Consider the following 26,510-nt stretch of genomic DNA (forward strand, 5'->3'; position numbering starts at 1 on the left):
TTTTTGAAAATTACAGTTTAACTGTCCAATTCCCTTGCTTTTTCTTTAATCTTTAACATTCATTGGGCCTCATTTGCCACCTGTTCTTAAAAAATTTCTTCTTAAAACCCGCTTACGCAGTTTTTGTCCAGATTCTGATGTCCATCAATGTTTTCTTATTTAGGATGTGTTCGTGCACACTGAAAAGCGTACTGTGGCTTCTGTGTTTGCACATGGCCAGGAGCACGGGAGCAGTTTTTTTTAAGGGGTGCTGTCTTGCAATTTACGTGAACTCCATGTTATTTATGGTGCGGGGTATATGCCGAATCGCAGTGGTGTGGAGTACATGTCGAATCGTAGTGGTGCGGGGTATATGCCGAATCGCAGTGGTGCGGGGTACATGCCGAATCGCAGTGTGCACAAATGCGAGGACGTGATATAAGACAGATTTTAAAACAATTTTAGGATGCAGTTTCGCGACTAAACATAACGTAAAAAAATGACCTGATCCACATGATAAAATGACTTTGTCTGATACAGGACTGCAGTCATGGTTAGCTGCATGTTTTGTCCTTGCGCTCAGCATGCACATCGAATTGGCCTCACTAATGCGCATTTCATTCATAATGAAAGCTAAGGAAAGAGCTATGTAATAGATTGCAAAAGGCAGCGATTTGCAAAATCCAAAAATATGTGATTCCCCCCTCCTACCCACCTAATATTTTCCGATATTTCAGTCTGATGCCCTTTTATGGGGATTGCCCATAAATTTTTTTTACCTGTGCTAATTAGGAACAACTGGCGCCCGCTTTCAATTTACGAGGGATTCATCATTATAAGAACACATTTGTGAGCAATTCTGCGGATAAGAACACGTCATGAATCTGACGTAGACTTTTCTTCGGAATTCCATTCCGGACCTTTCTCAAGAACGAATTTAAGAAAAAAAACTTGGTGAATGCGGCCCATTGTTCTTCCCCAACCCATTAGAACATGTACCAGCAACTTGCTAACTTGTTATGTTTACTTCCCAGTGTTCACCAAAAAAGATAATTATGGAAAGGCATTCACTGAATATTTTTTTAAATCTAATCCACAAGCACGATAATCTAAAGTTACAGGGAGGTGTCTGTTGGGAAACATTTCTCCTGCAAAGATCTTCCTGCTTTCCCATTTACGGTTCTGCATACGGTAATCGCTGCAGAAACTTCCCAGAATCTTGAATCAGCAGATGCACTGACTTCTTGTCATCAGCCTCTCTCACTATTGGTTAAAGGTGTGATGTGTCCATTTTCCTGAGTTTATAATTGGCTGTTCCTCAGACCACTCTGTCCAGCCGCAGTGGTCTGAGCGGCGACTGATCTCCATTACACTAGCATGTCATATTCTTTTTGTCATGGGGCTGCAATGGCACACCTGTTTTGAATTGCAGCCTTAAAGAGCTGTGATCTCGGCGCCCCCTTCTGGTCATTAATTACTGTCAGTCGCGCGCTCTAAATCATCCAGGAGGAGCCGGACGAGCCATCTGGCCAAAGTAAAACGAGACCCTAACCCGGTCCCTGGAACATCTGGATTCTGCTGTTTTAATGGCACTGTACTCGACTGGGCCATTTAAATGCCATATTGTCAGAACTGTGCAGGGTGGTGTGGGATGAGACAGTAGAGAGCCCCTCCCCACCCATGCTGTGAGTGGATATAGTTCATCCCTGAGTTCTTTTGTCTGGGTCCCAGGTGGTGGCCTAAGGGTTATGCGGCCGAGGAGAAGATGGAGATCTTAAAAGGTGCTGCAGAGGATTCCTACAAACGACTCATCCTGCCCTTGCTGAGCAGAAGCTATCGGTGCGTGTCGGAGCCTGCCCCGCCTTCTTTCCACCACAGGGTGGCGCCAGATTGCGTTTCTCCATGTGACTTGATTGCTCTCTTGTACTCGCCCTATCCCCGTCCTCACAGGAGCAGCCTGACGGCGGCTGCGGAGAAGGAGTCAGCATCCATGTTTGTGAGGAACCTGCGACAGAGGCTCCTGATGTGTCCCGTCCGTGGCCGGGTCCTGATGGGCGTGGACCCGGGCTTCCGGCACGGCTGCAAGCTGGCCATCCTTTCGCCAACCAGTAAGGACCAGTTCGCCAGGTCCTCGAGTTCACCTTCCGCTGCGTCACTGTAACCTCTGGCTGACCTCTGGCGCTCTTAATAACACTAAGCAGGCAAAACTGGCACCATTACTATTGTGTTGTTGTTGCTATTATCATAGGGAACAGAGCTGCCCCTCCTCCCCCAACGTCAGAGCCAATCAGCATTCAGTGCTACAGCTGAGTGCCGCCGCCCACCCCAGCCCCCCCCCCCCACTGCACCAGGCTCAGTGCTGGGCAGCATTAGGCTTGCAGGTCACGACCCGCCAGTCCTGCCTGGCTGTACTCCCAACCTGATTGGGGCACCCCCTCCCCAGCTTACACCCCCGCCCCATCAGTGCCGGCCCCTTTGCTCTCTTTCACAGGCCAGATCCTGCATACAGATGTGGTGTACCTGCACAGCCCCGGAGGGCCCAGGGAGGCAGAACGACTGCGCCACCTGATGGTCAAATACAAGTAATGCAGGCGACGCTGAGCTCTGTCATGTCACCCCATGACAGTAATGACCTGATATTAAATGAATAACTTGATGTAACATCAGTAATCACATCTGTGTTTGAATAGGAGTGAGTGCTTTAGGTCCTACATGCTCATAGAACCCCCCCCCCCCCTCGTTCTTGTCTGTCAGCTGTCAGACTGTTGCCATTGGCAATGGCAAAGCATGTCGGGAGACCGAAACGTTCTTCGCCGACCTCATAGCCAAGAAGTTCTTCCACCCCTTGGACGTCTGTTACTGGTGAGTTACAACGTCACGTTGTGAGTTGTGTCGTTACCTCTGCCATCCGTGGGGAGGGGGGGCACACCTGCGTCGCATTATATGACACGCATTGATGTGAGAATGCGGTATTTACTGCCGTGCTGTGTTGGTCGTTATTGTTTTGAACCCGACGACCCAGGGACTCAGTGGGGGTCTGTTCCTTCCCTCACCTCGCTCCCTCTCACCAAACCTCAGGTGTCTCCCGGCCGACCTGCCGGAGCAGCGGGGGGGGGGGGGGGGTGCGGGGACAGGCCGCGATGTCGGAGGAGGGGGAAGGCTTTGCGTTACGAACACTTGCAGTTTCTCGCCAGCATTTTTGCTGAGCTCTGTCAATAAACCGTGTGGAAGGTAGGAAAACAGAGCAGGGGAGGAGTCGAGCGGCGCTGGAAGCGGAACAGTCCGGAATGTGTGATTCGTTTGGGTTTACGCGACATCTGGACATTATTTGACTAATTAAAAACAAATATTTCTTACTGTTTCTGTAGCCGGTATAGTCTCGTAAGCTTAAATCCAACGTAAATAACTGCTAGATTTACAAAATTATTATTAGTGTTTTTTCCCCTCCTTTACTCTTGCGGATCTGTGTTTGTTGACTTTAGGCTTGGGATTGGACCTTCTCCCAGAACCAGTCAGAGGTGGTGGCGGACTCTCTCTTTCGCCAGCAGGTCTGGGAGACTGGGAGAGAGGCTAGGGCTGGTCCCACAGGCCAGTGGGCGTGTATGTTAAGGGATTGAACGGGTGGGTTTATTTACAGTTGGCCAGGCCCGATTAATCTGGACACAGTCAGGCGCTCTGGATGCGACGGCGGCCTCTTGCGCTCCTGCTTTTCATGGTGTACGGGAATGCGGTTCAGCCAGGGGCTGTAGACTAAACGCTTGTCAGATGGAGCAGGGGCTCCTTGGAGAATCGGAACGATAATGATACCGTTGTCTCCCCCCGCTGGCCTGGAGGTCTCATCTACCCCATCTAACGGCACTACCCAGGGTCCCACCTGCAGCCCCCAGGCCCAGTGGGGGTTTTGTGCTTAACGAGTGGGGAGTTCAGGCCCCAGCATGACATTTTAAATCATTTTAAATTTCGATTTAATGCGCTGACTGTTAAATATGAGGTTGATTTACTGTCATCGGTTTTTCTTTCTGAATTCGCCCCCCCTCATGAGTGACGGCCATGAATGTAAAAAGCCTCTCAGAAGTCTGCTTGTTTGAAACTCCTGCCCCCTGACCTCGTGACCCTTCACCTCTCCCCCCAGCTTGACTTTTATTTCTCTGTTTATTCTCTTGTCTCTGGTGGCACAAAAGCAGGTTTGGCCAACTTGTGCTTGACCCTCCTCTGACTGAACCTTAATGTATGACTTGAAGTTTAATATCTTCCTCGTCCCCCCCCGTCTCCCCCATTCTCCCACTGCTTCCAATCAGTCAGTAAGCGGATACAGTGAACTGGCTTCCATTTGGGAAGGCGTGTCGCCCTGTGCCGAATTTTTCCTGAAAGCTGCAGTTCCCAAAAGTTGTATGCAACGCAAACGCGTCCGTGTTGAAAAGTAACGGTGTCTCTTCGCGGCTGCCTCTGGGGTGTCTCATCCCGGCAGGAAGAGGTGGGGGAGAATATTCCCAATAGTCCAGAGATGGAGGTGCACGATTTTCCCAAGGAACTCCTAAAAGACTGTGGAGTGACCCCAGGGTGACCTCAGACGGGCGTTAGGGACACGCGTCGTGTTTGCTGTAGCGGTGCCGCGGCTAACAGCCAGACAGAGATGTCGGGGAAGGACTGATGCATCCTGGGAAAAATCCTTTACGGCAGAACAATCATGCACCTTTCCAATGAGCGAAGGCCAGGCGTGGTGCCTTTATTTGATTTTCCCTCAAACCGTAAGCTGTCTGTACCATGTCAGAATAAGGATCTTTTTTCTCTGCTTTTGCCTCCCTCATACTCAGCTAGTCAGCGACTGGAAAAATTCTCCTTACTGCACTCTTGGCTCGTGGTGAATGCAGTCGCCCTCCCGGGCCCTCTGGGTATTCAGGTCCAAGTGAAAGTGCTGCTGTATCTCCCACTTGGTTGCGAGAGGCTTCATACACAACATACCTTGTGAGGCCGGCCGGCTCATGCTGGTTAGTTCAGCGGTTGTTCCTACACCGTCTACGTGCCAGCCCTGCCAGTCACATCGGCCCCCCTCACCGCACCCTCAGAATGATAGGGGGCGGCAGTTAGCCTGACCGTTGCCACAACTTGGCCCACTCCATCCTCAGAATTTGGAGGGAGGGGGCTGCGGGGGGAGGTGGTTAGGGCTCGCCTGTTGAGTGACTGTTCTGTACTCAGCAATTAAATTCCCAGCTTTTGCCAAAGTACCTGCGTGCTGTAATTCTAGACGTCTGACCTTTCAAGCTTTAAATAGCTTTCAGATAAAGGTCCCTTTTTCATCCATTTTTTTGTTTCCCGTCTCTGGTGTGCGGAAAATAAAATGCGGGGGGAAGTTCGGGACCATTTTCCCCTACCCTCCCGCCTCAAACGCGGTCAGAGTTCTGTGCGTCCCGCTGATAGCCTGCCCCCCCCCCCCCCACCATGATACCCTGGGGCTCCCTGTGAAGGCTGGCAAGAGCCTGTCCTCTGTCCTTAAGTGACAAGCGCTGAGGTCACGGTGTGCTGAGCGTGCAGGTACAAAGAGTGCCAGTCAGTTATAAAAATAACCATAATGGGCACAGGGACTGATGCTGAAGGGTCAAGTGACTGGCCCTCTGACGAACGGCTCTTCACAGGGGGTTTTCCACAGGGAGGCTTAGAAGCAGTTGCTCCCCACTGCACACCCCCACCCCACCTCCATGTTTGTATTGAAGGAAAGGTTCGAGGTGGGGGATGATGAAGGGGCAGCCTGTCTCCAGGCTGCCGGGGGTGTCGGCGTGACGGCATGGAGCAGCGATGGGGCTTCCGGAATCCTCAGCCTTCTAGGACTCAGGCAGTGAACGGAGCTCTGTCTCAACACGCAGCCTTTTCAGAGACGGGCTCATTACCTGGCCAGGCTGCATTTGGGGCTTAGAGACTGCTCCTCATGTCAGAGACTGCTCCTCATGTCAGAGACTGCTCCTCATGTCAGAGACTGCTCCTCATGTCAGAGACTGCTCCTCATGTCAGAGACTGCTCCATATGTCAGAGACTGCTCCATATGTCAGAGACTGCTCCTCATGTCAGACTGCTCCTCATGTCAGAGACTGCTCCATATGTCAGAGACTGCTCCTCATGTCAGAGACTGCTCCATATGTCAGAGACTGCTCCATATGTCAGAGACTGCTCCTCATGTCAGAGACTGCTCCATATGTCAGAGACTGCTCCTCATGTCAGAGACTGCTCCTCATGTCAGAGACTGCTCCTCATGTCAGAGACTGCTCCATATGTCAGAGACTGCTCCATATGTCAGAGACTGCTCCTCATGTCAGAGACTGCTCCATATGTCAGAGACTGCTCCTCATGTCAGAGACTGCTCCTCATGTCAGAGACTGCAAGATTTTAAGCCAATGGTTTTGTACACATTTATTTATCGTTTGTGTAAGACTTACTCTACACGACTTATTACACTACATTGGCTGTCATTTGTATTGTGTGTTTGCTGCCTTGCCGATACTGGGCGCCTAACACTGCTTTGCTGTAACAACAACAAAAAAAAGTTTGAACGGTCCAGGCTATGACTGGTACTGTATTTGGCAGATGTTACTTTGAATAAAAGTGTACTTCCGCTGGCATATGGTCGTACTTCTTGGTAGAGGAGTTCCTTTGTTGACGGTACAGCGGCCGCACCCTATCCAGGACACTTTGACATGTTTGTGATGAGCAGGTGAGCCGATTCCCGGCACGTGTCTGTGACAGTGACCCTCCTCACCCCTTCCCAGGGTGCACCTGGCCCCTGAACTTTCCATTCCGCTGGGAGTGCTGGAGGACGGGGGTGTGGCTAATTGCTTTTGACCATTCAACTTTGAAAATGGGAAGCGTCCTCCTTCCCCGGATTGTGTGCGTCTTCCACTTTTGCCGGTGCTGTGGGGAAGCGGTTAGTGGGAACCGTCAGCGTGGTTTTCATGGCGCCTCCAGGGCCTTGTGGTGTCGAGGGCGCCGATCTCCCTCCCGCCTGGCTGGCTGCCCTAGTGCCATCAGGCCTCACTTTCAACAACATGCTGACCTCCGTTGTCACAATTTGTTTATGGGGCCGTTATCACAGCGGACTCCCCCCCCTCCCCCCAGAATAAGAACAGGAGCGTGGGCGGGACACGCAATGTTTTCCGGGACGCGATTGTGGGAGGATGGTTCCTGACAGGCTCAGGAATGAGGAGGGGGGGGTCACACAACGCCAACCGTGCAGTCAACTTCAGCTGCTGCATCTTTTTGGATGTGGGGGTCGGGGGGGTTGGCATTCTGATGTTTCTGTGCTTAACTGGAGCAGAACTGATGTTTAGTCTGTTTTTGGGCTGAAATTTTCTAGACTATTCCACATTTGAGAGTATATACAGAGCCCTTCATTCCCATGCACAGCAGAAGTAGCTTTCCTTACTGCTTCTGATGTTTCCGTCATCAGCGTCTCTCATTCCTGTGCTCCTTCGTTCCACCAGAATAAATGCAGGACTTGAAGGTTATCCGTCTGCTTCCTTTTCAGTTTGAAGAGTCTGTTTTGAATCCCGATTAGCCTATTTTGGGCTTCTCCCATAGTCTGTCGACATTCCCGTTTCAGAGCCGGTCCGGATCGCAGGCCCGCTGATGCTGCATGTCGTATCATTAAGGTCAGAAATGGCAGACCCCTGCTCCTGGTCCTCCATGTCCTTCAAGAGCAACCCCCCCCCATGTATCATGATACAGCACTCAGGCCACTTTCCGCCCAGCCTGATCTGACACGAGACAAGCCCTCTTCAAAATCGAGCCCAAGGTCACGTCCCCTAAATTAGCCAGTCAGCACCAATCACATTCCGTCTTGTTCCGGGGGATGTTGTGACATGAGATTGATTATGAATCTGGCCCGTGGGTGAAGAGGCTGCCCTGCCTCCCCATTGCCTCTTTTATTTAACAGTATGTAGGAACCTCTTCGTATTGCCCAGTCCTCCTCTCACCTTGGATCCGGTCATGGCCAACCTGCCTGGGGTCTGTGATGGCAGCGCCGTGGGGAGAGTGGTGGACCGTCGCTGGGTTTCGGCGTCTCGCATCTTCCCCATCACTCCCGCTGTCACCTGAGTGATGGTATTACAGCGCTCCTCCTCTGTAGTCTTCATGCGTAATCTGTCCCTTCCTTTCCTGTTTTGGTATGAATCGCCAGCGTGTGCCAGCGTTTCCCAGCTCTGCTGTTCCTCAGTGCCACATTCCCTCCTGGCTTCGGAGACCGCTGACGATGGGAATGCCGCCATTCCCACTCCCATGTAACCCCCCCCCCCCCCGTGTCACGTGACGGCAGGAGGCCTGGAACTCCGCTTAACAGTTTCACTGACTTTCATATTTTACGCTCCGTAAAGTTCTGAGCTGCTGGCTGAAGACCGTTTTATTTCTTCTGGAATAAAAGAAAGAAAATAGATTTTAAAGGGGGAAAAACTCCTCAGGATGAACGTTTCAGAAAAATATTTTAACTTCTGGGAGAGGGAGAAAGGCATTGAATATGGGGTTTGGGTGGGGGCTGTGACTATGATAAAAACTGAATTGGATGAGCATCTGTCAGAAGCAAGGGATAATACTGAACAGGACATCCATGACTTTTATAATGAGAAGTAAAATGTCCCGGTGCCGTCAGCAGAGCAAAGCTGCACGAGTGAAGCCTTCCCAAAAATATGGAGCGGGCATGTCGTACAAATCCCAGAAGTGTAGGCTAGACCATCACAAAGCTGCAGCCGGGAGGTCTCAGTCTGCAAATGAGGCAGGCGTGGCCAGCAGGGGGCGTAGCAGAGCATCATTGTGTATGTCACTGCCAGTGGACTGATGTCACTGGCTGCAAGGTTTGCACTCTTCAGATGCGCACTCTACTGCCCTCCAGAGGGTAGCTTTGACATGGCTGCATGCTGATTCGCCTCTGGTACTTCGCGTGATTCTAAGGCTGTCTGGCACCTGCCATTTGGCCCCTTTTCTGGTGAAAAATGTCACAAATTGCAGACAAGACGACCGATATCTGATGTCGTTTCCAATGGCTATGACCCCGGAGGTCTGATCTTCCCAGCTGACTGAACAGGAGAGGAAGTGTCCTGGTCGCTATGGTGAAGGTCAAGTGACGGAATGAAGACAGCTGCAACTTTCTCTCATTCTTCCAGTGAAAGTCAAGCACCCCCAGCCCCCACCCCACGGCCTTTTTCAGGAAGCTGCGGCTAACTTGGGCACAAAAGTTATCTAAAGAAGTGTTTCTCAAAGCAGTCCTCCAAACTGCCAGGGAATTGGGAGAGAGCAAAAACGTGGACTGTCTGGGCTCCCCCAGGACTGGTTTGAGAAAGACTGATATAAAGACTCTAATGACGGTTATGGATCCTTGTCTGAGTCCCTTCGGATTGGCTAATTAAATTACTCTTACTGGGTGCCGTCGGGTCATTGTCGGCCCAATGACCACATAGACGGCATTTCTCCAGAACGTTCCGTCTCGCCTGGATCTGCAGGCTTCCCAAAGGCTTTAATTAAATGAGCTCCAGTTAATTAAAAGCCCCGTTTGAAGATCTGCCCTATGATGCATTTATCAGATGCCTGATGAGGATGGGGCATCATGGGAAATGGGGTCGTGGTGATGACACCGCAGGGAGGTCACTGCTCAATTGGAGGCAGCTTCTCCTGCCGCTGGTGTCGGGGCGCACCACGCCGGTGAAGGTCAGCCCCCTCCAAATTTGGCATGAACGTCCCTCCCAAAAAAGTTGCAAACGGTTCAGCAGTCCTTGAGCCACCAGTGGCCACAGCGGCGCGGGGGTACGGTTCCGTGTGTCCTTCTGCCTCTCCTCAGATTTCACGTTTCAGACGTCCGTGATCTGATGCGCGCACCTGGCCCCCATCCATGCAGGGGGGGACAAAGGTGGAGCCGGGTTTCAGCGTGCGTTCCGTCCACTTCTTGTTTTGGGCACATGATGGGTGCACTTAATTAGCAGAGTTTTCCGGCGACGGAGACGAGGGCAGGTCAACCTATCAGAGCCCACATCCTTCTCCCAGGAATGCATGGCTGTCGTCTTTGGGCCAAACATGGCCTTCCAGGAGTGCTCGTTTCAGTAAGGGAGGGGGCAGCAGCCAGTGGTGACATTGCCGACGGACGGGACAGAGGCCGGATGAGGAATACGCCCAGAACGACTAGCTGGTGATGTGCCGATGGCGACCGGGGGCGTTTGCCTAGATGCCTGTCCGTCTAGGCCAGAGACAACCTTCTGCTGGCTGCCATAGCGATGCCCTCTCCGTGGCGACGACCCCGGCCACCCCTGTATCCGTGTCAGTGTAGCCGCATCCACGGCTTTGGGGAAACTCGGCGCCGGCAGCCGCACGCGGTGCGGTAATTAATTTGGACATGATCCTGGCTTTGCGAGCCTCAGCACACATTCGCGGGGCACCTTCCCTTGGGACAGAGGCCTCGGGGCCTAATCTGAGGATCCATCTCCCTTTCAGTTGACCGACAGCTCGTCGGGGGGGTGAGGGTGTCTGATACCACTTAACCAGGGAAGGGAATGCCACGCCCTTGCCCTGCGTGCATTTTTAGGTCTGCTGGGTCGATGCCGCCACCATGTCCACTAAGTAATGCAGTAAAAGTATTTTCTTTTTTTACCCACGTTCTCCGTTTCAGGGCTTAGTGTTCCTGCACCATCCCTAGCTGGTGTACTTTTCTCGTTCCTGCGACTATGAACGCCAGACGCCCTCTCCTCCGTGGCTGCTGTATAAGGCCCTGGCTCTCGGGCGTCTCCGTCACTGCCTGTTCCGCACATGAGGTTCTGTTGTGACACACTGGGGATATGTCTGCTGCTCAATGAAATGACAGGCTGTTCTGTGTGTGTGTGTGTGTGTGTGTGTGTGTGTGTGTGTGTGTGTGTGTGTATATATGCGCGCGCGCGTGTGTGTTTGGTTTATATGACATTCTGGAGACCAAATGTCCATTTGGGTGAAACATGGCCTGCCATGAATCATTTTTCAGGTCCCCACAAAGATCTGTGAATGCAATAAAAAGACTAAAAATGCCAGAAGTCTCATATTTAGTTTGGTTACTTATGGTTAAGGTTAGGGCTGGGTAGGGGTTAAGGTCGTCATGTTGCGATTAGTCTTTTCCCCGTAGAAATGAGTCCCCACAAAGATATAATTACAAACCTGTGTGTGTGTGTTGGCATGTGCGTGTTTCCACTGCAGCCCAGTGCCGCCTCCCAGCACTCAGGGAACCAAAAGTCTACAAATAAACGTGGCTCCTTTGACCCACCGTGGCTGCCTGTGCTGCACTTTAATGTGTGTGAATATCAGATTAATGAGCCGTGCTGCAGCCCAAGCCCATGTGACCCAGCTGAAGGTCACATGCCAGGCCGTTTTAGCGCAGAGCATTGGCATGGATGTTAGGCTAGTGTCGGGTGGGGAAATGGACCAACGGGGGTAGGTGGGCTGGGGTCTCATTCTTGTCAGAAGGCTCCTGCTGCCTGTTGCCGGGATGGATGTCAGTAATTAGCACCGTTGTGTGTGACCACTAAGAATAGCAGGAGTCGCCCAGCAATGAGGTCTGAGGTTGGAGATGGGTGAAATGGAGATGCTGAAATCTCACCTTCACGCAGGCCTGGTTGACAGCAACCAGGGTGTTTAGTCCCTTCCGCTGTTTCCGGTGCTTAATTATCATACAATTTCATAAAATATCTTTGTGCCATGTAAGCATTGTCTCTCTGTTATTGATCGTCCGTTTTTCTGGCTAAACTAGTCCTCTGGTTTCAGTGAACAAAGTATGCTAATTAACTTGTTTTTCTGTTTTTAGTTTTCACGCAAAACCAGTTTCAGGGAAGCTCGCATCTAGTGATGTTGCTAGACGCCGAAAGTACATGTTTCGGGCCACTGGGTGGCGCTGTTGTTGCACTACCTGCACTTGCAGATGACTCTGCAGTCGCACTGTTCTGTTCGAAAGACGGGATTTAAGCTCAGGGAAAATGTTGCAAATGGCCATTACATCTGAGATATGTTAATAAGTACCACCTTCGCTGTGTGACCAGAAAGTAACAAGAAGTCTATGTATACAGTGGAAAATAAAATGTACAAAGTGTCAGTCATGAATACCGATCATTGTTATAATTATGAGGCAATTTCATTAAAATGGTCGGCCGTGGCTGCTGCTCTCTGCTGTCTGTCACTGACTAAGTGGCGAGCATTGCAAAGCATGTGCTGCCAACCAATTTTAACCCAGTTTTTAACCCCAAAATATGGTAAGCGGGGATGATGTGTTGCTGTGTAATATAAAACTCCAAAGCAGGCGTTTCTGGTAACTCGATCGTAGGAAAACACCCAGAATTATAACAATTGTCTTGTTACTATGGATATTGTCATGACATGTGACGTGCAGGAATTGTCAGTTATGTGTTTTTTTGTGCCCTCTTTTTGGTTCCAGTTATTGCGATACCATTGCAGAGGGTGTCCAGGTACCCCCCATGTAAACGTCAGCTGTGACAGAGACGGTCTCAGCCTTAGGTGTGCACACAGGGCTTTATTTACACGTTGCCTTGATGCTTGGACCTGTTAGGATAAGGCCTTGTTTACACAGAATAAGTCCCCTGCCACGTTTCTGTTTAACGCAGAAGCTGCCGCGTATAGAAACAGTGCGTCGGTGGCGGGGGCAGGTCCGCGTAAATATTTAAAACCGTCCGCAGGCCCACAGCGAAAAGCAGAGTTGGAAAGCAGGAGTCTGGTTCCGAGGATCCTGTGTTCCAGCGGCTCCCGAAACCATCGCTCCCATCCAACAGACGTTATGAGCTGGTTAAACATCCGCTGGAGCTTAATTAATAGGGAGCAGGGCTTATTATTGGCTCTCTGCAGAGGTGTGGCCCTGAAGCCGGGCTCCCTCTCTGGGAGAGACACGCACCTGCCAGTGTGACTTTGCCCCAGCCTGCTGCCACCGATGCCGCCTCTTCATGATGCTTCTTGAATTACACCTTCCCCTCCCTGCCCTTTTGACTTTGTGATCCATTTCTCATTAAACCGTTCCCTCTCCTTCCTCCCCCTACTCCCCCCCCCCCCCCAACCGCAAACCCCCCCCCCCACCGCCCAACAGTGCTGCATCGCTACAGTTCCTGTGTCTGCTCCCGGCTGGCCCCTTGCAACGTCGTGTCTGTGCCACAAGCCTCAGGCTGTTTCCGAGCAAAGCCTCATCTTGTATCTGAACTAAAAACACAAAACACTGTGCTGCTTATACAGTGTCATGAAAGCCAGGCTTCTTAAACTCCAGATAGCTCCTCATTGACAAACACTCTCATCTTCTGATTACTATTGCTGGAGAAAATATAAAAATATTTTTGTAAAACTCCTTGGTAGAGCCCTGATATCACTGTTTAGGATGGCTGTCTCACCCCTGTTTCCATCTGTATCAGGGATCCCCAGCAATTTTCCTGCAAGGCCCAAATTCCATCAGCAACACAAAGCCAAGGTCATTGCCATAAATGACGATGCGATCTGATTGGGGGGATGGATCACGTGTTTCGGATTCAGTTGTATTTCAGTGCAGCTGCAGTCAGTGACCACTGGTCTATATGTTGGAATCGCTTCTCTGATGCTGCTGTTTGAGCAAACATCACCGAGCGCTTTAACATCTGTCATCGCCATAACGACGGCACCTCAGGTTAAACGACAAAAGTTTTTTCTGAGCACCATGGCACCCCCTGAACTCGGCTGGCTGGGTTGTTGCTTCGCCTGGGGGGGCTTTTTAAGCTTCTCCTTTCTGTGCTTTCCTCACCCCCCCCCCCCCCCCCAGACCTGCTTTCCTAGCCTCAGCCATGGCTATCACATTTTGAGTTCCCAAGCCTCAGGGTGAGTAATTTTAGAGAAACGCGCCCAGACAGTCAGTGCTGACACGACGGATACCCATTTCCCCTCATCCCTCTGTCACTCTTTTTCTCTTCTCTTCTCTTCCTGTTCCCAGCATCACCAACGAGGCCGGGGCCTCCATCTACAGCGTGAGCCCCGAAGCTGTGAAGGAGATGCCGGACCTGGATCCCAACCTCCGGAGTGCTGGTGAGATTGCCCATTGAGCTTCTCAGGCAGGAACAGGAGCGTAGTGATCAGCACAGGTGTGCAGCCCCATCACTGCAGCCCTGTGCCTTCATGTTCATGTATGTTTTTTTTTCCGTGCACTGGAATGTCATGCAGTGATGCTGTCACTCTCCCAACGCAGTGCTGTTTCCAAAAGCTCATGTCCTCCTCCCCTCGCCTTCAAATTGGCTTTCAAAATCTGTAATATTCTATATTTTCATGTAGAAAGCTAAACATCTACAGGGTGACTTGGATGCATCAGTACAGCTACTTAAGTAAAAGTCAGCAAAACATTTAGATACTTTAAGTTTTTGTTTAAGAGTTTTTGCATACATGTGCGTGTACACGTGTGTGTGTGTGTGTGCGCGCGTGTACAAACCACATAAGCATCCAGCCCCATCGACAGCTCAAACGAGGAAAGAGTCAAAGAGCTCTGGAGGCAAATCAAACATTTCCCATAGAGGAATGAGAATTATTCCAGACTTCCTCCATAAAAAAGGCAAATCGGAATGGGAATTAATCATAAATTTCTCTTTGGTCAGGCCTGGTGTAGGGAGAATGTGAGAGCTATATTTATCTGTTAATGAAAGGCGTTGGAGAAAGACTTTAGTTACATCCTGTTACTGTGTGTAAACGGGGGGAGGAGGGGGGAGCTCTGTCATGGTAGGACTGGAAGGCAAACTTCAGTACAGTAGCTATAAGGGTCATTTTATTACATTAACGGTACATTTCCTTTCATCTTAAAAATGAAAGAAGAAGCCAGAAAGTAGGATTTTTCACGTTGTTTTCCATGCTCATTCCCTTCCTCTCCCTTGAGTGTTTCTTGACGTGCGCCTGGCATTTTATCCCCCAGACCAAACGTAAGACCACGCCTTATCTGGTTCGGGCGGGCGGTAACATTCAGGTGATGATCGAGTCAATCCGTGACTTCGGGCCCCCGGATCTCCGCTCTCGCAGAGCTCTATCCACCTTTGCCTGCCACGTCCCACAAAACCTCTGGCTTCACACAGCATATGCGTTTATATGCCGGAATTAGAGGCGTGAGGTCACAGCCTCTTAGAACCGCCAGCAGCACCATCTAGTGGTGGAGCATGTGCATGGCAGCTCCCGGTCAACAGACATACTGACCCGTGGGTTTGTTCTCCCTGCATCAGTGTGTGTGTGTGCGTAAGTGACCCGCTGCTCCCATCACATTCGCACGTGTGTTTATGTTGGGAGCACTCGGACCGCCGCTCCTGGTTTGGGTTAAGGCAGTTCTCCAGATGGCAGCTGGACCCTGAACGCAGCTAATGGAGGTTTGTTTTTACAGCACGCATACCTCGGCAGCCGCTGCGTCCGCCCGCTTACGCCATGCGTCGGCGGCCCCTTCCAGTCGCGAGGCGGCATTGCCTTGCCTCACCAGAACAGCCTGGCCTGGTGGCGCATCGGTGGGCGGGGGTGTTCAGACCCAAATATCAGATTTATAAGGCCCCGGTTTCCCGTATTTTTAAACTGACCCCACCTTTCCTGTTTAAATTTACAAACCCCCCCCCCATCAGAGGTGCTGTCATGTCGCAGAAAGGAAAATCATACTGTAGTGTGTTTGCTTTTTGTTTGTTGGTTTTTTTGCATGAGAGGAGCGTGAACTACATGTAGATTACCGGGGTCTAGGATCACAAACGCACGTTTCAAATCTCCCAGCATCCAGTGTTCAGTTTTGTTCCAACTGTATTCCGCACATCCCTGTCTTCCATGAGGTGTGTTGAGGACACTCATAGCTGACCGAAGACTCGCCCACGGCAGAAGAGGAAGTGATGCTCTGTGTGTAGATGGGATTTTCCAAGGCGTGGTGATCATCAGGTGCCAGTGTGGCTAGGGTTCCGTGGGTGGGGGAGGGGGACACGTCTGCCTGCCACTCTCGCTTGGCCACGGGTGAGATGCTGAGTTTGCCCCCTCCTCAGAGGGGCTGGCTCCAGGTGGGGCTGCTCTCTTAGGGTCCATCTTGTCTCCTCGAAGTAATATTTACCCCAGCATGATATTTTCCGAGGTTTCGCTGGAGACAGAGATTCCGCTCTACAGCACAGAATTAATGGTTTCTAAGCAGGAAGTAGGTGCAGCTTGTGAGAGTCTCGTTATGCAGCCCGGGTACCTCGAGGCTTGCAGAGCCATTGAAGCGTCCCCACGCGGCATCACGCTGCCACCGGAGTCGGGATGTCTGCCACGAGATCCCCGCCGGCGTGTTCGGGACTCCCCCGAAACAGAGACGCCGGTCTGGCACAGCGCTCTGATCCTGCTCTAAGTTAAGTTGCTATTGGCCGGCCAGCCGACCCGTAATAATGGGAGGGCACTGTGCTTTCTTTTGTGTAATTGCCCAGTTGTTGCCAGTTTTGGCCAATCCCTAGCAACCATCCTCCTGTCTCAGTTCAACTAATAAGGGTTGGGATTAAGGAAAAGGGAGGGAGTCACAGGCCCCGACTGAATCTTCCAGTCCAGAAAAGTCAGCATATGTGGGGGGGGGGGGGGGGGGGTGTTATTGTTGAAGCTAGTCTTGTGGCCAGCTCTTCATGTGTTAGTGATTAGGACTGGGACTCTGTCCTGTCACTCGTGGGTATCTGTGATCCTGCTCTGGGCCTGTTAGACTGCCAGAAAAAGTGTGCGTGTGCCTGGGGTGGTGGGAGGGGCCAGAGGCAGGTGCTGTGCTCCTCCACAGGGACAGTTTATTACCAAACAGTAATTAGTCAGGCTGGTGACTGCTGGCATCCCGACTAGAGTATCCTGAATCTAGCTGCTCATCTGCTCCAATTAACAAACCCGACGACACAACCGCGAGACCCTCATCTGCATATCTAAGCTGTGCTTAATAACCTCTCGTCGTCTATTAGCTGTATTGACGCCATCCTCTGATGGCCGTAAACACCTCTCATGTTGCTTTTGTGTGCTGGCCATTTCACGCCTTGTGACGGTGTATGTCCATGCCCCGCTTCCCCCTTTGTGTCTCTGGATGCGGGGCTCTTATTCACACTGCTCTCCCCGTTTCTACCGGTCAGTACTGATGGGGGGGGCGTCTCTCTTTCCAGTGTCCATCGGAAGGCGTGTCCAGGACCCGTTGGGCGAGTTGGTGAAAATCGACCCGAAGCACATTGGCATCGGAACCTATCAGGTATCACGCCGGTGCCTCCGGTTCCTTGCCACATGTGGTTCTTGTGTTCTCCGGGACCTCTCTGGTGACGTGGTTGGACCTCTGCTTCTCAAGGTCAGAGTCGAGTGGGGGCACTCTAGCACCATCTCCTGGCCATCCTGTGAACACCGCTGACACGCGCAGAAAATGAACATTCTCTGCCAGTCTGCACACAGATCCTGGCTGTCAATCAAGCTTGTGTGTTTAACCCCTGAATGCCCCCCACCCCCTATACCTAGTGGACAAGTGATTCCCCCCTCAGTGTTCCTACGTCTTAGATGGACAGATGACCCCCCACTTCCACACACACTCGGAGGCCGGATGAAAGTGGTAGAAAAGTGTTTTATTAAATGCTACCCTGGGAGGAAGTCTTTGGGCTGTCCTGTGTCTCGGGGCAGAAAGCTGATCGGGGTGGGGGGTTGCTGGCCATGGCAGGGGGGTGTCTGGTGGGGAAAGGGCCCCCAGCTAATGCCTTTCCTCAGAACGTGTTAAGTACAGTTAAAATGGCGTCAGAGCTTGTAATAAATTTACTAATGGGAGTTTGTCTGTATTTCCAGCATCACTTTGGCAACGTGTAATGCTGACAGTGCCAACCGTCCACTGTCTCCATACTCGCCTCCTCCTGTCCCTCCCCAGCCCGTGTCCCACACTAACGTGTCCTTGTGTGGGCGGGACACATTTGATCTGTGGCTGCCAGCAGGTTAATCCCCCTTACAGATGACCCGAAATCCCCGGTCCTGCCTTGGGGGGGGTTCAGCCAAGCCCCCTTCCTCTGGACAGACTGGGCTTTCGTGGCACTTTGCTTCTTTGTGGACTGGTCAGATTTTTGTGACTTCCTGTCCCTCCCTACAAGCGTGTGTGTCCTGCACACTGTGCATTGACCTGGTGCTCTTACAGTCGGCGTGTCGCATGCGGCGTGGGGGGGGGGGGTTTTCTCGGCTGGCTGCACACTACTCCTGTTCCCGTCTCGGTCGCCTTGAAAGTGTCTTTCAGCGCTCTGCTTGATTACAGACCCGCTGCGTGAGGGAGCAGGCGGGTGTCCAGTCCAAACCCCCCCCACCCAGCTTGCCGGCTCACTTCACCCAGCCCGACCTCCATCTTCACGCTACGTCTCACTTTATGCTCCTCTGACACACACACACACACACACACACACACTCCATATCTGTCCGTCCCAGTTTCACTATGATACAAAGAAAGATCCCAAGACAGACTGTCACAGGTTTGCGGTGTGACTGATATCTCAGTGTAGATCCGAAAGCTGTTCAGGGTCAGAGGTCACGACCTGCGCCCCTGATGTCGCTCAAGGAGGCGGGGTCTGTTTGGGACGTGCCGACAGTTCTCTGCCGGTGCTCATATTCGGCACGATGCCAGTGCACGGATCATGCAGAGCGCCGCCCCCTCCACTCAGGCCTTGCGTGATCTGCGAGTGCACTCCCGTCACACACGGAGATTGATCATGGAGGAATTTTAACATGTTTGTGTTTTTTTTGTGTGTCATCATAACATAACTGCAGCGTTGTGAGAACATTAAGTATTAAGGGCTGGGTCTCAGGTTGCCGTCACTCAGATTCCCCCCCTCGGGGCCCGTGTAACCCTACCCTCCTCCAACCCCAACCCCCCCCCTAGCCCCCCCCACCAGCTTAACTCCAGGTTGCCCATATGAGGCCGCTCTCTGCTGCCGGATCAGGCCATCAGCTAACGTGCCCTCACACGCACACGCACACACACACACACACACAGTGCAGTGAGATTTCCAGAAACCTGAGCAGTCCGGCCCGAGTTCTTCTACTCCCTACCAGGCTGTGTGGTTGTGTGTCGGTGAGAGTCCGGCCACGAGGAGGTCGGTCTGTCACCTGATCTTCAGAACCTCTCTCTCTCTCTCTCTCTCTCTCACCTTCCACTTCTCCGTGCCTCACTTTTTCTCCTTCCTCTATTCTTTCTCTTCCCCTCATCTCCATCCCCACCATGTGACATTCACCACCGTTTTCGTTGTTTTAGAGGACCTATGGCATTTGAATCTGATTAATCGCTATTCTACCCCGAAGGCCACCTCCCAGTTAATCCCCCGCGGTTCCCTTTTACTCCCGCCGCCTCGTACTTATTAATTTTGCAGCTGAAACTCTGTTATTTCCGCCCCTGACCATCATTCACCATGGAGAAGGACAGGTGAGTAACGGGCACTGTTGGCGGAGAAGACCAAACGGAACCTCCTAGGCAATCAAATGCAAATGGAAAGTATTAACATGGACGGAATACAGGGTGATGCTTGTGGCAGACATCCGGAGGTCAGGGGTCAGTTCTGGAGATATTGAAATAGACAGAAAAGTCATGGCGTCCCGCATGCTTGCACACTGAACACGCGCGTGTCCACACCCATCCCTCTATGCTACCTATCGGTCTGAGCAAAGAGCATGTTTATTTGTTTTAGGATGTTTAACTCGAAGCAGATGCTTCGGTCAGGCTCTGAAGAGAGATCTCCGGTGAAGTTAAGCATGCTGGGAAACGGTGGGCTGCTGGTATTCTGGCTGGTATTTCTGCAAAAAGCCAGTTTCCTATTGGCTGTTTGTCCAACTGGGGTGGATCCCATGGGCCGTGCATTTAGCCTTGTGATGTCATCCCGCGTGGGGGGTGTGTGTGGCTGCTGCCCCATTGTACAGACTGGACTTCCTCACGTTTCTAAGCATGAGCCGCAACTTCGGGTCACAGAGTCTCATTCCGCGTTCGGTACAGCGCCCCCTCTGATTAGAAATGACATTTAAAGTAACTCATTTAGAATGAATATGCAGATGCTCCTCACTGTACAGCGGTTTGACTTGAGATATTTAAACATTTCAACTTTTTGACCTGTTTGCCGGGTAGCGATATGCCGTATGACACATTCTACTGATAGCTGCAGTCTCTGAAGCAATCACAAGTGTAATTATCTCATACAGTACCCAACAGAGTATCATGCAGTACCCAACAGAGTATCATGCAGTACCCAACAGAGTATCATGCAGTACCCAACAGAGTATCATGCAGTGCTTTTTCTGTTTAACCAAATATTAACTTATTCTGTGACGGTAGTTAATCTATTTTTTTATTTATTACATCATATTCGACTTCGATAAATCGTATAGGTAAATCACCTGTATAGAAAATAATACAGCATTATTTATTATATTTTAATTAGAAGTGTAGCTGTTAATTATGTTTCCATATTTTTTTCTGTAACTATGTAATTACTCTGGACTTCAGTCGTTTGCTGCTCATTTCGCAGCCTGTGTGATCCTGAGGAGGGGAGGTTGCATTTCCTGGGGGGGGGGGGGGTTCTGGTATTAGCCTCTCCTTGCCCAATCAGAACGTCTGACCTTTCCGTTTCGTCCAGGATTCGACGGTCACTGTCTCACCCCCCGCAGTGTCAAAGCCACACTCCGGCGATCGCTCAGCGATTCCAATCGTCGCCCCTGCATCTGAATCCGCAGAGTATCCTCTGAGCTCCAAGCTCCCCTTTAAATTGAAGCGTTTAGGAAGAGAAAGTGCAGACTGTGGAGAAAAGGAAAGAACCAAGCATTCTGGTAAAAATGTACTGACACTAGTAATATATATCCATCCGTCCTTAGCAGGGAAGATTTGTATACATGGAAGAATTATACAGAGCTGTGCAAAAGTATTAAGCAGTCAAGAAGATGATGTCTAACATGATCTTCATGTTGGTGTATAACTATATTACATCTGTCAAAGAACGTTAGCTTAACCATGTTGAAGCCTCTCTTAAGGTCACACCAGTATTTACAGTAACTGTCGATACACCCATGCATTTTTTCTTTACTCAACCACTAGCATACGTCATATGGCTAATTGATATCTCATTCACTGACTCATTTATCTGGTTGATTTGATTAATTTGATTGATTGATTGACTTGCACCCGTAGCCTCCGGGATAGTCCCTGGACTCCCCGTGACCCTAAATAGGATAAGCAGTTTCAGGAAATGGATGGATGGGTAGATTGATTAATTAATTGAAACCTAACAAATATATGGAATGGCTGGAGTGCAACTGAGGAGAGGTTTGGGAACTGAAGCGATGTTCATCTAGTCATCCAAGGCCCAGTTTCTCGAAATCTACTTAACCCTACCTCGTTCGTAAGTCCTATGTTAAAAGATGGAACTTACGAACAATGTAGCGTTAAGAATGTTTTGAGAAACTGGGCCCAACTACATATCAGTAACATTTTGCAGGAGAGAAGAAAATCCAGTTAGTTTTTATTGTTACCCTTAATTTGCATGTGTTCTAATGTTAAATAGTATTTTCTTCTGAGCACATATACCCTTACTGCCCAGATAAATAGCTTTAAACATTTCTTTTGGCTGCCTAAGACTGTGTATATATACAGTTCATGCAGGTCGAAAGCTTGTATTATAAGTTGTTGTTGTTACAATAATTAATAAAAGTATGCAGTATAATATTTGTCATGATGTATGCATGGGTTGAGCATGAATGGCATCATTAATCCTGTCTTTGGGGGTGGGGGCTGGACAGAGAATGTGGTGTTCTTGGTCTCCAGTCCTGCCCTTTGGCATCTTCTCTGGGGTGTTTTCCCATTCCGTGGACGGGGGCATGTGATGTCATAACGAGCTTTTTTCTTTCCCTTTTTCTATTAAACTCGCACACGTTTCCGGCCCAATTTCCACCTACCTCTGCTCCCCGACTCAAAGATTTGGTGCCTGAGGCCCTTGGGGAAACTTTGGAAGGCTGGGGTGTGGTGGAGGTGTTTTTTGAGGATTGACAGTGATTGCCGATGACGGCGGGCTAGGGCGCGCCGACCGTGGGAGAGTGCTGCCTCTCTCGTTAATTGATACGGCTCCAGGAGGCGACTGAACGTGTACGAGGAGCGCTCTTCACCGCTTATGTTCCTTTCCAGTTTTTTTGTTTCGTCCTGCAGGTGAACCCTGCGTCTCCCGCTACTGTGAAAATGTTTTCCTCCCTCCCCAGCGCCTGTATTGTGTTCACCCACAATGCATTGCTTTTTGTCCATGTGACGGGGCAGAACAATGCCTCTACTGTTGTTATTTAGAGCGTGTACAGGGCGGGCCCTGGCATCGCCGCGTACACAAAGCGGATGGGTGTCGTACTGTCAGCCTTTGATTGCCCTAATGCTGGTTTTGCCCTCCAGCCTTCAAATCCTTTGTTGGGCAGAACGGGTTTAGGGCTGGTGTCGACCGGGGCGTGTGTAGGAAATGCTGGGGTGTTAACGATTTTGTGGGTAACGTACCCGCGGTAATGTTTCGTTTGAGCTGGCGTTCATCCCTGTCGAGGCACCGGGGGTGTGTGGCTGGCGCCAAATCAGAAAAGAAAAGTACAGTGAGTTGATTGTTTGGCAAATGATGATTAACACGCCTTTTGGGGGCTCCTAATGAGCTCCTTTCTCTGGATGGGGAAGATAAATCTGTAGAAACCCTGAATACTTGGGGGGATGTGGCTGCAGGGGCAATAAACACCTGCCCGGCATACCTGTGTTTCATTACACGCAGATTAGGGCTCACAATGGCCCCCTTCCACCGGCAGGATCTTTGAGCTGAACGTGAGAAAAGGACTTGAGGGGCTGTTTACAGCCTGCATCTGCTTCTGGGTTGACATCCCGCTGGGCCGCACTCCTCAAAATGGCTTCCCAGTCTGCTCCCTTGTCAAGCGACGCATCGGAAGTCAAAAATATCATCCAGAGATGGCTTGTTCACTTCGGCGTGGTGTCTTGGCAACGGTTAGCAGCTGAATGCATTTCTTGTAATGAGCTTTCTCTGAGTAATTGACTCCCAGTGTCTAATTACACTATTAAGAGCCGCATGTTGGGGTTATCGGAGGTGCTTTGTTCGTCTGTCTTGCTGGAAAATTCACGACCTTTGTTAGATAGCTGTAAATTTAGAGGACCGATACAGTCACGGTTTTCATGTCGTGTGGCGCTAAGCTGCGAAAACACACCAAAAATATTATCATATTGCAGAGCATGCTATTTTCTTAAGGTTTCCGTTTATTTTTACACCGTGGTTGGAGCATCACGCGCCGCGATGAATGACGTCGTGATGACAAAGCACAGTGGTGAGGTAGCTTCTCGGGAGAGGATACGTCAACAGGCCACCGGAGATGCGGAGTGCCGGAATGTCCGAGCAGTTGCATCGCAACTTCGCCTTCCTTCCATCTGGGTTTAGTCAGGCATGTTTGTGCCTTTTGGAGTATCAATGAAAGGTGCCGACAGGGTCAATCACTCTGTTTATAATGTGACTGAACCCCTTCGTCACTTAATGTTGATGAAAGTAGGGCATCCTGTTGTGGTCAGTCAGCTGCAGGGGATGTCTCGTCTTCCATCCCGAACAATCTGCCACTTGTACCCAAGAAGCCCACAGTGCCCTCCGGCTGGTTACTGCCATGTCATGTTTACCGGCTGCAAGTAAAACTCAGCGACTGTCCTGGTTTGACAAGGTGTGGCCCACCGACTAACCCTGAGCTCGTTGGAGCATCACTGAATCCACAAGGCATACAGCCACGCACACATTTGCCAAGATAATCGGCAGCATACTGGGGAGACAGACAACTGGACCCTGTGGTCTGCTGTAGGTGAGATGTCAGCATCCTCCTGTCCTCCAGACTGTCATTAGGCAGGATTTCTAGGATGGGCTGCTTTAGATTTGCCCAGGAAACAGGGTTAGGGTTTGTCAGGACTCAAGAGTCTTCAGTCATATAAACATGAACTCATGCACTGACTGAGTAGTGGCGATATCCTGCCCTGCATAGTGGCCTTCAGTCCCGTCTTCCCTTAGCCTTTTTTCCAGCCAGCAGAGTCCAGTCGGAACGTTCTGACATTCCCTTGTGACCCAGGAAAATTGCAATCTGCCAACTGGCAAATCAGTTCTAGCCTTGGAGACCCAGAGAGAGAGAGAGAGAGATGGCCATCATGGGTCTCTGTCAGTCAACGCCTCTGCAAGCACTTCTTTCAAGACCTCGTGTGCAATTTTCTCCCGTGTATTTGGGGGTGGGGGAGGGGGGCCTTAAAGTTGTGCGAAAGTGCATGTGTCTAGTTACGTGGGGGCTAGGAAGGTTGGATGGGGAGGGGGTGGGATGTAAAAGGATCCCATTCAAACATCTTTTGTGTTTCCACTTTCCCTGAAATATGTTTTCGGAGCCTGCAGCTGGTTAGATCTGCAGCGGTTCTCTCTTGCGGCCCAGGGACTGATTGACATCTCGGAATGGCAGCTTTTCATAAAAAGCTGTTAACTGTGCAAGTTGGGCCGCCGGGCGCAGACAGACACACTTTGTTCTGCTGCTGGGGCCTGTCCAACTCAAACGGGACCTTGCACCTGAATTTAATCGCGGAGCTCTGTACGGGGTGGGGCGGGAGCTGGTGGGGGGGAGTCTAATACTGCCAGGCCTGCTCGTGTTTACGAACTGAGAAGGGGCAAAGGGGAAAAAAAATAAAACCCACCCCAGGTTCAGTGAAGCCCCAGCGTTTGATTTGCTTTAAATTGCTTCTCGGTGTTTTGTCTCTCGGCTGCCATTCTGAATTAACACGGGGGAGTCCGCCCGTCAGTCTTGTGGGTGCAGAGTACTGGCCGGATGGGGCCCTGGCCCGCACTCAGGTGCGAGTGAGCGCGTTCTTTTGTAGAGTTCGAGTTGGGGAGACATCGCGGCTTTGAGTGCTTTTGACTGCTTCCAACTGCCTATAGAATTGGATTGTGAGTAGAGAAGAGGTGGGGGGGGGGGGTTGGGTTGGATAAAGATGATGAATTCCATCAATGTAAAATGAAAGCTGGAGAGACACGTCGACAGGGCCGGGTTTCCGTGGCGACATGCCTCTTGACGCTCCTGTGATATTCCCACATCTTCCCATCCTTTGGCTGCCTGAACGGGGAAACATAACCCTGCAAAAACCCAAAAAACCTGGCTATCCAATTTAATAGGAAAACCGGAGTTTTAAAGCACATTGGGAAATAATGATTAATGTGGGCCTATTCTTTGGTGTATTTTCCTGCTCTGTTTGGTAGTTTTACGGTGAGTATGAGAAGCACGACCCCCATTACCGTCGTCCACTGTATGGTCGCATTCCTCAAGTTTCTCAACCTGCACGGTTTTCTGTCCTCCCCAGACGAAGTCCTTGGTCGTTCCATCCCACTGTTCTGGTCTTCTCCGGTTTCAGCGTCCTGCAGCCCTTTGGGTTTTCTGCCCCCCGCGCCTGGCCTGGCATTGCGTGAAGTTGAGGGGGGGGTATCGTCGTAAATTAACACAACTCTGCAAATGACTCCGCCGCCTCCGGTGGCCTGACGGGAGCCGCGTGAAGTTTTAAAAATAGTTTTCCTGGTCCTTGATTGATGGGTGGTTAATGAACGTACATTCCTGCACCGGCGATGAACTTGCCCAAAGGGGACAGTTTTAAGGTGTCCTCCATCCTCTTGCCTGAGAACGGTGAGAACTTTCAACTCTATCCGCTCGACCCGCTCGACCGCGTGAATCCCCGTCGATGTCTGAAAGTCGCCCCCCCACCCCCAGGAAAACGTGCCTCGACGCAAAAGAAAGGAGGGAATCCGGCTTCTCGTGTTCCATGCTGCCGGCCTATCACGGCCTTTTTTTTTCTATGATTATTTCTTTATTTTTTATTTTTTTTGAGCAAACAATCATCTTTGGGACAGAATCATTTGAGCACCATAGTTTGATGGGTCATAACTGGACTGGATGCCAGAACTCTTTTGTAAAGCAAAGACGTCCCCTGACTGTCATTGCCGATCTTTCCCGGCACACTGTGAGCACGGATCAGTTTCACTGTCGCCAGTGTAACAGGAAGTATGTCTTTCATTTTTCAGGGAAGAAAGCACACCTGTATCCATCTCCCAGACCTCCTTCTCTTTTATTAAAAACAGAAACAGCTTTATAGAGAAGAGCAGTCGTGACTTACTCATATGGTCTGCCTTTATCTGCTTGATGTCTTCTGAGACTTCTGTCTGACGGGCACATAGGTCTTGTTGTCATGTTTATGGGTTTTAGGTTTTGTTTTCTATGTCTCCACTAGGGGTAGTCTTGGGTTTTGTAATTCAGGACTTTGAGTAACTTTGGGTCCACGCTTCTGGAGCTACGCTGAAACTTGAGACGTCCCCAGTCACTGGCACGTGAACATAGGGTACAGTAAGAGTGTTGGGCTTTGAGTGACACTTCGAACCACCTGGGGGTGGGCAGTTCTCACAGTTGCCCCGATGGTGGTATCCTGAAACTGGGACTTGGATAAACACCCAAAATCTCACCCTATTATCTTGCATACTTCCTGTCCATGTGGTGGTCTTCCATCCAGGGAATGGGGT

The 26,510-nt window shown here is 50.7% G+C and overlaps 1 protein-coding gene across 1 annotated transcript in view; it reads left to right on the forward strand.

Annotated features, from left to right (window-relative positions):
• Nucleotides 1-26,510, forward strand: part of srbd1 (S1 RNA binding domain 1) — a 62,743-nt gene that overhangs the window by 20,028 nt on the left and 16,205 nt on the right. Inside the window, exons 12-17 of the mRNA XM_023804389.2 lie at nt 1,711-1,818; nt 1,930-2,087; nt 2,471-2,561; nt 2,734-2,841; nt 13,919-14,010; nt 17,085-17,167. Of these exons, the coding sequence (XP_023660157.1) occupies nt 1,711-1,818; nt 1,930-2,087; nt 2,471-2,561; nt 2,734-2,841; nt 13,919-14,010; nt 17,085-17,167 (640 nt within the window). The remainder of the gene's footprint in view (nt 1-1,710; nt 1,819-1,929; nt 2,088-2,470; nt 2,562-2,733; nt 2,842-13,918; nt 14,011-17,084; nt 17,168-26,510) is intronic.

This window comes from Paramormyrops kingsleyae, chromosome 3 (assembly GCF_048594095.1).
Source record: "Paramormyrops kingsleyae isolate MSU_618 chromosome 3, PKINGS_0.4, whole genome shotgun sequence".
In the NCBI taxonomy this organism is placed as follows: Eukaryota; Metazoa; Chordata; class Actinopteri; order Osteoglossiformes; family Mormyridae; genus Paramormyrops; species Paramormyrops kingsleyae.